Source organism: Epinephelus lanceolatus, chromosome 15 (assembly GCF_041903045.1).
Source record: "Epinephelus lanceolatus isolate andai-2023 chromosome 15, ASM4190304v1, whole genome shotgun sequence".
NCBI classification, from domain to species: Eukaryota; Metazoa; Chordata; class Actinopteri; order Perciformes; family Serranidae; genus Epinephelus; species Epinephelus lanceolatus.
In genome coordinates this window covers 36,102,071-36,115,251 of record NC_135748.1, presented here as the reverse complement: position 1 = coordinate 36,115,251, position 13,181 = coordinate 36,102,071, and the positions used below count along the sequence as shown (strand labels likewise).

Genomic DNA, 13,181 nt, shown 5'->3' with positions numbered 1-13,181 from the left:
TTTTTTTTTGGAGTATATTGACCAGTCTATCATGTAGTATGACTGTTAAACTCTTTCTGTAAAGCTCCTAGAGATTTTGATGTATTTTAAACTGTGTTATAGAAATTCAATTCTTTTTCTTGTAAATATTACAGGTGATGGCAATTCAGCATCAGCCTGAAGCGCAGCGCACCATAGCAATGGAGGAGGATAGCTTGGATGTGGACAATCCACCTGCAGCTAAAGCCAAGAAGAAAACTTTAGCCAGTTTCTTTCAGAACAGCCCACACACGCCAACAACAGCATCAGTATCATCAACCACCTTTGATCCCATGGCACAGTGTAGTGAAGCAGTGGCTAGTGAACTCACTACATACACTTACATGCTCTGTGTTGGCCATGAGGAAGATCCGTTGAAATGATGGAAAGTGCCACAAAATGAATTTCCCTTTGCTGTCCAGACTAGCTCAGAAATATCTATGCATACAAGCAACAAGCTCTGTGTCAGAAAGAGCTTTTAGGATGAGCGGTAATGTTGTATCAGCCCATCGATCCTGTCTGAAACCAGACAAGGTGGAAATGTTGGGTGTTTTTGTCAAAGAACCTCTGAAATGGTGTTAGCTGGAACCTTTTAGAAAGAGCATATGGAAGTACAATTTGATAATAAGAAAGTACAGTGGTAACATTTTTATTGGTTTGGGTGTGATTGACTGAACTACCCAAAGTGTCCATTTTGTTTTATATCCAGTGTAATTTTTAGAGGAAGTTGTAGTAGACTGCAAAGTATACCCCATTTTAGAAGTTGATTTTTATATTAAACCCCTCTCAAATGTCCTTTTTTGAGCATGCAAAATGTCTTATTTAATGAATATTTTGTATTCTCTTATTTGTTGTTGAAGTTGTACTCAATGTTAAGAGATATGCCTCCAGAAAGGCCTTCAAGTTGTAAAAAAGTGCCACAGCCTTTGCACTTTAAAGGACTGCCTTTGTTATATTGAGAGACGGGCACTGCTTCTGTTTGCACTTTAAAGAAACTCCTTTGTTTGTTTACTGCACTTTTTTTTAAAATTAAATAACAATACTTTAAAGGTTTACCAAAATGCGTACAGGAAAGCTGTTTACTGCCTCTGCACGTTGCAGAAATGCCTTTATTCTTTTTTACAGTGCTGTACAATCTTTTTCGTTTTTGTATTAAATACTACTTAAACAGTTAAAGTTTACAAAATGCCTGCAGAAAAGCCTTTAAGTTTACAATAATGTCACTATTTGCACTTTGCCGAAATACCTTTATTTTCAAAAAAGAAAGAACTTCTATTTATTTGAAAATATTATTTGGAGAACAGTACTGTAAAAAATTACGGTTTTGTAATTTTATGCTGCTAAATATTTGTATGTTCCGGTTGGGAAATAAACTCCAAAACTATTGTCATTCTCCGCATTTTCCTTGACAGTCAAGCAAGAAGACTCATGATTCCATTTATTTATTATAATCGCAGTGGCAATCACAAATGGCAATATTGTCCACTAAAATCACCATCGCATATTTTTATCAAAATGTGCAGCACTACTTAATTGTGAATCATTTCTTTGAGTGGCTGAGCTTTTTCTTTTGGTTGTTTGGCACTCGAACGATTCTTTCATGCTGTTGATTTGGTGAAATGCAAATACTCGTGGTTATATTGATATTTGCTTTCCCCTACGTTGTTGGTTGTTGCTGTTTTGCCTTGTCATATTCTTGTTATGACTTAGATTGACTTAGACTGATTAGATTTTCACGGCACAAAAACTGCCCCAGAAAATATTGCAGTTTCACGGTATCACTTATAAAATGAGTGTGTAGTTACATTCAGTTTTTGACCTCACATTGTAGTGCTGCACGATTTGGTAAAAATGTGCGATTGCGATTATGGTGGACATTATTGCAATTTGCCATTGCGATTACAATATAATTACAATAAAATGTAATAAATAAATGGTATGATGAGTCTTTTTGCTTGACTCAGTATTTCCCCTACATTATATCAGGGGGGCACTTGACCTGACACAGTTATTGTTATGGACAGACAGTGTGTCAATGACCATCAACAGACTGAGCACAGTCAAACACGCTGCTCACACAGCAGCCAGCACGGAACTGTACACACAGCGGAGCGAGCATATGTTGCGTTCAGGCGTTGTCACGTAAGTGACAAATTCCAGCGCCATAGCACAACACAGCAGCATGTCAAGTGGGCCGAAACCGAGCAAAATTGCTCAATTTTTCATTTGTTATGGAGTCCATGATTTCCCTGTGACACTTACAAATGTTTGCTCAACTGTGCTTGGATGTTGTTTTATGAGGCTCTGGCGGCTTTCAGTTGTCTCTTTGTCTTTAACGTTACACGGCTCGGCTTTCTCTCGCATGCACTCATCCTACTTTTCCCTGTGCTGTGTTGTCTCAAGTGCTGATATAGATTGGTCGTGTTGCCGCGGGACGTGGCGACTTTAACTTTCACAGCACGTCCGTTCAGCATTGCCGTACCTGAATCCAAAGTATCGCCATGTAACAGACATTGTTTCGCCACCAACTCAGGCTGTTCATGGTCGAGCTCATGCTCTTCTTCAGCGTCTGTGTTGGTCACTGCTGCACGCCGGCTGCACGCACCAGGATAGCTTGTGGGCATGAAGTCAGCAAACTCCACACACTACAGGAGAGGCGGTCACGTTGACAGGCACACACGTTAACATTTATTTAGCCTACATTAAATCGCAGCCTTTTATGTAGTTATGTAATCGCACAGCCTAACATCCCGATTGCGATTGCGATTAGATTAATCGTGCAGCACTATCACATTGCAACCATACGTACATACCACCCCATTCCAATGTGTTTTGCATACAAGCAAAAGGACTTGAATGCTTTCATATATACATTATTTTGTGAGACTTTGTGACTGTGAAGAAGCTCATTATGTTTAATCTGTTTCAAATCACAGCCAGTGTTAATGTCAGAACAATAATGAAGCTGTGTTGAGGCTGATTCTACCAGCCTTCCTTTCAGGATCTTGAGCATGAAAACAAGAGAGAAAAAGAGAGCAGGGTTTTTAGTGAGGGGGTGACATTAAACCACATCACTGTGTGCTGGCAGCGCAGAAATACACAGCTGAGTCTGATGAAGTCACTGTTTGAATGATCAGAGATCCTTTCCCTATGTCTTCTCCTTTTATCTTGAATCTGGAGTTTTTAAACTGGTCCTCGTAGACTGGATCACCCTGGTTGACCGTGTACCCGATGAGGCTCATAGAGTGACTGCTCTGTTTGTGTTGGTACCATAACATAGTGCTGCGGCTGCTGTCATCATGACTGCAATTTATCGTGAGCTCCACAGTCCCTTCCTTTACAACTTGAGGAGAGGACTGTTGGAATGAAACACTTTGCACTTTTCCTGTGAAGAAAGTCAGTTCATGTCATTGTTGAGTGAAAATTTGAATTTTTGAAATGCAAGTTTAAGAGCATTATCTTGACATCTTAGAGAAAATGAAACAAATTTGTATCATAAACACACAGTGGTACACCTTAAAGAAAAAAAATCATATAACACTGTGTCAGGCTTACTTGTAAGGATGAGCAGTAAAAATCCAAATGTGTATAAAACTGGAGGCATCCTGGAAACTTAAATCAACAAATGTGCAACGATGAGAAATAACAGAAATAATTTAGAATTATTTCCATATCAAATAAACAATTAGCATAAACTGCAATCTGGTATCAGAGGTGGTGCATTCACATGTTTCTCTGATCTGACAAGCTTATTACAGATGAACTGAAAGAGGACTGTCTTCCCTTCTACGTCACCTCCTCTTCCCCACCTTCTTCCTCTGCTCACAGCTGATCCTGTCACAAATGCTTTCTCTCCTGCCTGCTTCTTTGCTGCACTTTAATTCCTGATGACAAATTAATACATATATTTTGTGATGGATTTTCTTGGTGTGGTGGTTTTAAGTCTTAAAGACACCAGAGATGTCTGTAATGCTGTAAGAGTAATTCTGGGAGACTTTTAAAGAATGTGGGGAAAAAAACTGATTATTTAATTTTAATGTTGACAATATGATATTTTATTATTTATTGTTTACTGTCTGATCACTTGTAGGCCTACTGTAAATATGTTCTTACCAGCTGATGTGATTGGATGAAAATCTGCTGACAGTTGGACCTCGGTGGAACCTGATTGGTCACCATATAACTGGGCGGTCTTTTTAAACCTACAATGCCCCGTTAGGAAAGTAATGTAACTTGCGCTGAAACTCCCACTTGGACACATGAAATAATTTAGTTAGTAAAACTTGAGACCAACTGTCCATTTAAAGAGCAAGTTTAGTACCGACAGTTTAACAGTGTTTCCTCAGGACCACCGTTACAATGAATGTTTTCTCAGTGCTCCAATATGCTGATAGAGTCCATCTGTGATTGTTCCTCACACCAACGGCTGTTGCTAACGCACACTTCATGTCTGAACCGGAGTTTTCCTGACCAGCTTTTGGCTACTTTGGACTCTGCTTGGGAAGTTTACTCTTTTAGGAATCTCCAGGAATCATAGCTTCACCTCAGCAAGGTAAGAATTACCGTATTTTTCCAAATAGTAGCCCAGGCGTTTATTTCACAAAATCAAGTTTGACCCCAGGCGTTTAAAAGAATCAGGCGGCTATTTGCTCAAGGCTTTTTTTTTTTTTTTTTTTTTTTTTTTTTTTTGCACCGACCTGCACCAGGCCGTTATTTGGTTACAGTTCCTGTCCAGTATGTTTTTTAGTGCAAAAATACTGTATAATGTAGGGGTGAGTTTGTGTAGAAAAATCTCCAAACGTTTAGAGTGGGTCATTTTTTTCGTGTAAACGTGTACATGGGTTTCACCGCTGGGTGGTGCTATTACATTATATCAGTAAAGCCCCAGTTATCCGAATACCAACCGAACGGGCCATTTAACCAACGGTTACAGGCCGCCACACCGAAATATCGCCATTCCGACGGTCCGCCATCCCGAATTCTGGTCCCTGAGTCCTGACAGTGAGCTATGGCGAGCCTGTAGAAGCCGTATTTCTCATGCATGTCAGCGATTTTCACCGTGAGTAATTCAGGCTGACTTTATCTGTTTTTCAGCGAACTCCTTTGGTAATTTTATTAAAAGGCATGGCATATAGGTCCACAGTAACTTATTATTATTATTATTATTATTATTATTATTATTATTATTATTATTACTATTATTGTTGGGTCTTATAAGAGTGGGCTACAATGAGTACCAGGCCACCAAATCACAGCATCCGCGGTGAGAGGACACAGAATTGTGTGCGCTTTTACGCACCTGGGTCTAGGTGATCACGGATATTTGATGTGGGAAAGATGTAGCCAGATATATTTCCTGTTTTAGGTACGTGGCTGTCTGTCCGTCCGTCCATAGCACGAGTCATGTGTACCACTTCACCACCGACCCATGCGTAAAAGCGCAAACAGTCTGCCATGGCTGTCCCTCCTTGAGTCAATGCATGAGGAAATAATCGGACCGGCGTTTAATACACAAAATGGGGTCAAACCCCCGGCAGCTATTAGGTGCCCGGCAGCTGTTTGCCACCGGGCAACTATTTGGAAATATACGGTATCTGCCTGTTCTGACATGTTACATCATAAGTTGATGTTTTGGCTAAGCCAGCTACGTTTGGCTAAGCTAGCTAACGGTTATGACACACAGTTGGTAACACTGAGGCTAACGTTTGGATAGCTAACAGTGAAGAAGCTGCCAGACTGTCTGCATTTTGCTCTTCTCCTATCTTGTGTTTGATATCTTGGTGCTATCTTCTGTTTTTTGCTCACAGAAGTAGGGATAGATGACAGCAGCCTAGGTGTCCAGCTACTAATGTACTGTGCATTAAGCTAGCTAATGTCACTGTTTGGGTTATTATGACTCCTCATCAACGGTCGTCTGAAACTTTTCTGTTCTGCTTGGGACTCTTTGAAGGTTTTTACTCATTTATTTCATGACTCTGGGAATTGCAGGTACATCTTCATCTCACTAAGTAAGCATTGTATTGCTTGTACTAGCATACAGCTAATATTATAGTTATATTACCAGTTAATGTTTTGACTTTTGTTAGTCACTGTTTGGCTGCTTGGTTAAGCTACAGTTGGCTGTAACATTTCTGCTCTCCTGCTGTCTCGTGTTTAATGACTGAACAGTAGTTGTGCTGTGGGCTGGATCTTCTTTGCTGCTGTTTTTCTGCCATTATACTTTAATCATCTACCTATGCAAAGTATTGGGAAGAATTGTGAATCATTTCTTCAAGTGGCTGAGCTTTTTCTTATGGTTGTTTGGCACTTGTATGATCCTTTCATGCTGTTGATTTGGTGAAATATGAATACTCACGGTTATATTGATATTTGCTTCCCCCTAGGTTGTTGCTGTTTTGCCTTGTCATATTCTTGTCATGACTTCCCTTTCTGTGCCAAGCATGGCTTTTGCTTGTGGGGAGTGGCAAGAAAAACATACTCTCTATTTCAGTATGGGCAAGCGCATATAGTGGCAGTGGCAAGGTATGAGATTTTCATGGCACAAAAACCGCTCCAGAAAATATTGCAGTTTCACGGTATCACATGTAAAATGAGTGTGTAGTTACATTCAGTTGTTGCCCTCACATTGCAGCCATAAATACCACCCCATTCCAATGTGTGTTTTGCGTATACGCAAAATGACTTGAATGCTTTCATATATACATTATTTTTTGAAACTGTGTGACTGTGAAGAAGCTCATTTGTTTAATCTGTTTAAAATCAGTCAGTGTTAATGTCAGAACAATAATGAAGCTGTGTTGAGGCTGATTCTACCAGCCTTCCTCTCAGGATCTTGAGCATGAAAACAAGAGAGAAAAAGAGAGCAGGGTTTTTAGTGAGGGGGTGACATTAAACCACATCACTGTGTGCTGGCAGCGCAGAAATACACAGCTGAGTCTGATGAAGTCACTGTTTGAATGATCAGAGATCCTTTCCCTATGTCTTCTCCTTTTATCTTGAATCTGGACTCTTAAAACTGGTCCTCGTAGTCTGGATCACTCTGGAGGACTACGTACCCGATGAGGCTCATAGAGTGACTGCTCTGTTTGTGTTGGTACCACAGCAAAGTTTGGAGGTTGCTGCCATCATGACTGCAGTTTATCGTGAGCTCCACAGTCCCTTCCTTTACAACTTGAGGAGAGGACTGTTGGAATGAAACACTTTGCACTTTTCCTGTGAAGAAAGTCAGTTCATGTCATTGTTGAGGTAAAATTTGAATTCAAGCAATAAAAGTTTTCGGAATTTATCTTGAAATGTTAGAATCAAAACATAAATTTGTACCATAAACACACAGTGGTACATGTTAAAGAAAAAAAATCATATAACATTGTGTGAGGCTTACTTGTAAGGACGAGCAGTAAAAATCCAAATGTGTATAAAACTGGAGGCATCCTGGAAACTTAAATCAACAAATGTGCAACGATGAGAAATAAAAATAATTTACAATTATTTCCATATCAAATGAACAATTAGCATACACTGAAATCTGGCATCAGAGGTGGTGCATTCACATGTTTCTCTGATCTGACAAGCTTATTACAGATGAACTGAAAGAGGACTGTCTTCCCTTCTACGTCACCTCCTCTTCCCCACCTTCTTCCTCTGCTCACAGCTGATCCTGTCACAAATACTTTCTCTCCTGCCTGCTTCTTTGCTGCACTTTTATTCCTGATGACAAATTAATACATATATTTTGTGATGGATTTTCTTGGTGTGGTGGTTTTAAGTCTTAAAGACACCAGAAATGTCTGTAATGCTGTGAGAGTGAATGGAATTAATTAGTTTATGGAATTATTATTATTATTTATCATTATTTTATTATTTCTGATTACTTTATTTTAATGTTGACAATATGATATTTTATTATTAATTCTTTACTCTCTGATTACTTGTAGGCCTACTGTAAGTATGTTCTCACGAGCTGATGTGATTGGATGAAAACCTGCTGACAGTTGGACCGCGGTGGACCCTGATTGGTCACCACATAATTGAGCGGCCTTTTTAAACCTACGATGCCCCGCCCACTCGTTAAACCATTTGGAAAGTACTGTAACTCACGCATGTCCCCCTGGGACAGAAGAACTAATTTAATGTCAAAACAATAATAAAGCTTTTTTTTAAACTCAGTTTTTGTTTAGTTTTCTTTAAACAACAGTACAAAGTATATTTTCGTTTTTATCCTTCTGAATATAACATTTGTATACAATATATTCAGAAATGGTAAAAGACATAAAAAGATGAAAACACAAATATCCACTCCAACATGTTAAGCCATGATTTAGCAAGAGCAAAATTTAAGTTCAAATAGATAAAAGTTTTTGTTTTTTAAGCAAGTGAAAAAAATAAAAGTTATAATTGTCCAGTCCACATTATAATCACACAAAAAAGTACAGATGCCAAATCTGTACTACAGACAGTGACATATTTATATGATATGTGCATAGGGGAGATATTGAAGCAAAAAGTCTAGCGGAGTCTTACTGGATGATAAACCTCACTTTATTAATAGAGGCATGACAGGGCTCCATTGTTCAGTAAAGACGGATGTTTGTAATCTTAAAGAGAATATCATTTGTTCCATCTGATAAAGGTCCCAGACTTTCTGGAACCATATATGTGGGAGGGTCTGGTTTCAGCCATCCAATAGTTATACACTTTAAGGCTGCTGTAAGTAAAATGCAAGAGGTATTTCTTATCCTGTGCATTCAGAATCTCAGGGATAACACCCAGTAGTGCTACTGAAGGACCTAGTGAAATTTCATGTTGAAAGATCTCTTTAAGGGCATCAAATATTTCTTTCCAGTATAAACTTAACTTCGTACATTGCCAAAATATATGGGTGTGATTGGCAGTGCATGTTCCACAGTTTCTCCAACATGAACTGGGATGTGTTGGACCCATTTTAGATACTATTTCTGGTGTTCTGAAAAATCAAATTATTTTCCATATAAATTCCCTCCATGTGTTGGAATTAGTAACCAGATGCGCCTCCGTGCATACGTCCTTCTAAGTTCCCTGTGATATGACCATGTTCATCTCTGCCTTCCACCTCCGCCTCACCTGTAGGGTGTTATGTACATTCATAGATAAAAAATATTTTCTACACTTTAACTATTTTTTCTTGTCTCCATTTCCCATTTGTATTTCCTTTAGAAAGATTGCTATGGATGTGGGCTTTAGTTTACCCCATTCATTGTGTGTTGTCAGAAAAGTTCTTAGCTGCAAGTATCTAAAGAAATCTGTCTAGGGGAGATCAAAGTCATTTTTCAACTCCTCGAATGTTTTAAAATTATAACTGTGAAATCACTGATGCAGACAAATCAGTCCATAATCTGGCCATTTTCTAAAGCCAACATTCAGACTGTGAGGTGTAAAGGTCCTCATGGATACTTGTCAATGAGGAGATTCTTTTATTCCAAATTTTAAGATTTCTCTTAAAATTTGGAATAAAATGAAGTCCCCTTTTGGACTACATTTTATTCCAAATTTTAAGAGAAATCTTAGTTCAATGTGTGTAGGGGCATCTAGAAAGGGTAGGGGTTTCAATGGCTTTGTACTTATATGTTTTTAAATATTGAGCCAGTGGGTGTATGTATCATTCTGAATCCATACTATCAGAGGCTTTATTTGTGCAGCCTAAAAATTATATTTTAAATTTGGAAGTTTCAGGCCACCTTCTGGCTTTGTTAGTTGCAAAATTGTGAATTTAATTCTAGGGCACCTATTTTGAATGTTCAAATTATCAAGAGTAGACTTTGGAATTTCTATAGGTAACATCTGAAATAAGTAGAGAAGTCTGGGCAGAACATTCATATGAGTACTTTCAATGTGACCCAGTAAAGATGGAGGGAGGGTAGACCATTGTTCCAGATCATTACTAATGCAGCGGATTATTTTACAGTAATGAAGCTGTGTTGAGGCTGATTCTACCAGCCTTCCTCTCAGGATCTTGAGCATGAAAACAAGAGAGAAAAAAGAGAGCAGGGTTTTTAGTGAGGGGGTGACATTAAACCACATCACTGTGTGCTGGCAGCGCAGAAATACACAGCTGAGTCTGATGAAGTCACTGTTTGAATGATCAGAGATCCTTTCCCTATGTCTTCTCCTTTTATCTTGAATCTGGACTCTTTAAACTGGTCCTCGTACGATGGATCACTCTGGAGGACTACAAACCCGATGAGGCTCATAGAGTGACTGCTCTGTTTGTGTTGGTACCACAGCATTACTTGGAGGCTGCTGTCATCATGACTGCAGTTTATCGTGAGCTCCACAGTCCCTTCCTTTACAACTTGAGGAGAGAACTGTTGGAATGAAACACCTTGCACATTTCCTGTGAAGAAAGTCAGTTCATGTCATTGTTGAGGTGAAATTTGAATTTAAGCAATAAAAGTTTTAGGAATTTATCTTGAAATGTTAGAATCAAAACAAAAATTTGTATCATAAACACACAGTGGTACATGTTAAAGAAAAAAAAATCATATAACACTGTGTCAGGCTTACTTGTAAGGACGAGCAGTAAAAATCCAAATGTGTATAAAACTGGAGGCATCCTGGAAACTTAAATCAACAAATGTGCAACGATGAGAAATAACAAAAATAATTTAGAATTATTTCCATATCAAATGAAAAATTAGCATACACTGCAATCTGGTATCAGAGGTGGTGCATTCACATGTTTCTCTGATCTGACAAGCTTATTACAGATGAACTGAAAGAGGACTGTCTTCCCTTCTACGTCACCTCCTCTTCCCCACCTTCTTCCTCTGCTCACAGCTGATCCTGTCACAAATACTTTCTCTCCTGCCTGCTTCTTTGCTGCACTTTTATTCTTAACAAAAATTAATACATATATTTAGTGATGGATTTTCTTGGTGTGGTGGTTTTAAGTCTTGAAGTCACCAGACAGTGGCGTAAGGTAGTTACTATGGGCCCCACTACACGTTATCATGCACATATTGTCTAGTTACATCATCAGAGACTTGACACTGTATAACATCAATATACATATTACCCAGCAAGCATCATTACATATCTGTATATAACAAAAAATACCAAAGGAAATGAGAAATTAAGAAATGATTAACTCAATTTAACAATGTTAATAACGATCCATCATTATAGAATAGTTGTTTTATAGAGTAGTTGTTTAATGGTTATAGATAAGGTTTTTTTGTAAGGTTAGAAATTGACATTAAACATGATAGAGATTGGTTTGCCTTTTTCAAGGGCCTATATAGCAAATGGCACAGTTTTTAATTGAATGACAGTTCTTTGAACACAGGCATATTTTCAATATGGCAATCACTCATAGGGGCCCATTCTCCACCTAACACATTGTTGGAGGGCCCACTCCCTCTATGGGCCCCCCGATTCAAGGGCCTGAGTGTAACCACACTGTCTGCACTGTCTATATGTACGCCCCTGACACCAGGCATGTCTGTAAGAGTGATTCTGGAGGACAGAAGTAGGGATAGATAACAGCAGCCTAGGTATCTAGCTACTAATGTACTGTGATCTAAGCTAGCTAATGTCACTGTTTGGGTTATTATGTTGTTGGTTGTTGCTGTTTTGCCTTGTCATATTCTTGTCATGACTTACCTTTTTATGCCAAGCATGGCTTTTGCTTGTGGGGAGTGGCGAGAAAAACATACTCTCTAATGACATCATAGTAAGGTTGCAACGGTATGAGATTTTCACGGTACGAAAACTGTCTCAGAAAATATTGCAGTTTCATGGTATTACATCATTTATATTATCATCAGTCAGAATGACTCTTAAAGGAATGAAAATGGAAGGGTTATTTTTGGTTGAACAAATGTATATTATAATACAAATCTTAAACCATTTTGTTAGGATCTTGAGCATGAAAACAAGAGAAAAAAGAGAGCAGGGTTTTTAGTGAGGGAATGACATTAAACCACATCACTGTGTGCTGGCAGCGCAGAAATACACAGCTGAGTCTGATAGAGTCACACTCTGAATAATCAGAGCTCCTGCTTGGATGTCTTGTCTTGTTATTTCAAACCGATCCTTAAACTGCTCCTCATAATTGGGGTCGTTGCCGCTGTAGCTGAATCCAATCAATGTTATCAAACCTTTCTCTTTTTGCTGGTACCACAGCATTACATACTTATCGTTATCATTATGATTGCATTTAATTTCTACCCTGGCTGTGTCGTTGACTATTCTTGGATGAGATGGCTGAAACGTCACACTTTTAACTTGATCTGTTGGAAGAACACAGATTTTATAAAGTAGTCAATATACAGAATCCAACATCCAAAAACATTAATACAAGTGCTGTTTGAAATTAACGACATTAAAATTTGCAGCTAATTTCTTTACATTGAAGCAAGATGAGAAGAAATGCTATCACAACTGGAGACATTCCTCAAGTCTGTGCTGTCGCAGTAGAGACACTGCTTCCTCCAACGGTGTATTAAGAAGGACTCTACCTCTTGTGCAAATGCACATGTCTCATATGCAGGAAGGAGATGAGGGTTTTTAGTGAGGGAGTGGCATTAAGCCACATCACTGTGTACTGGCAGCGCAGAAATACACAGCAGAGTGTGACAGCTTTGCTTTGCGTACAACCAGAGCTCCTGTCACTGTGTCTTCTCTTGTCAGCTCGAATTCTTTGTCAAACTCATCCTCATAGTTTGGAGAGCTGGTTCCATATCCATACCCAATGAGGGTCATAGACATGCTGTCTTCTCTTTGCTGATACCAGAGCATTGATAGAAGAGTATTGTCATTATGACTGCATTTAATCTGGACCTCAGTGTCCTCCTTTACTATCTTGGGAGGGAATTGTTTAAATATAACAGCATTCACCTGACCTGTGAAGAAAACAGATATAGAAAATATTATTAATGCAAAACAAGAACATACTCATGTTAAGCATGTTTAGCGTGTTTTATAAATATTAATACCTGTATATAAAGTGACTACTTTAATTTAGTATGAAATATGAGAACTTACAATAAAAACACATGAAAAGGAAACCAAAGGTTTGCATAGACGAAGACATGATCGGGCACTGATGTGAGAAAAGTTTTTCTCTGAAACAAATAACTCTCAGGGTAAGGAAGTAGGGTGTTGTGTCTGTGTGTGCAGGTTAAATC

General features: G+C 38.6%; 1 protein-coding gene across 2 annotated transcripts in view; it reads left to right on the top strand.

Moving 5' to 3' along the window:
- The window catches only part of LOC117267112 (E3 SUMO-protein ligase ZBED1-like), a 41,719-nt gene extending 40,325 nt beyond the window's left edge, over positions 1-1,394 (top strand). For both annotated transcript variants that reach the window (XM_033642786.2, XM_033642785.2), the window contains exon 3: positions 135-1,394. In XM_033642786.2, coding sequence (XP_033498677.1) covers positions 135-401 — 267 coding nt within the window. In that variant the 3' untranslated portion in view covers positions 402-1,394. The remainder of the gene's footprint in view (positions 1-134) is intronic.
- Positions 1,395-13,181: the final 11,787 nt, after the last annotated feature.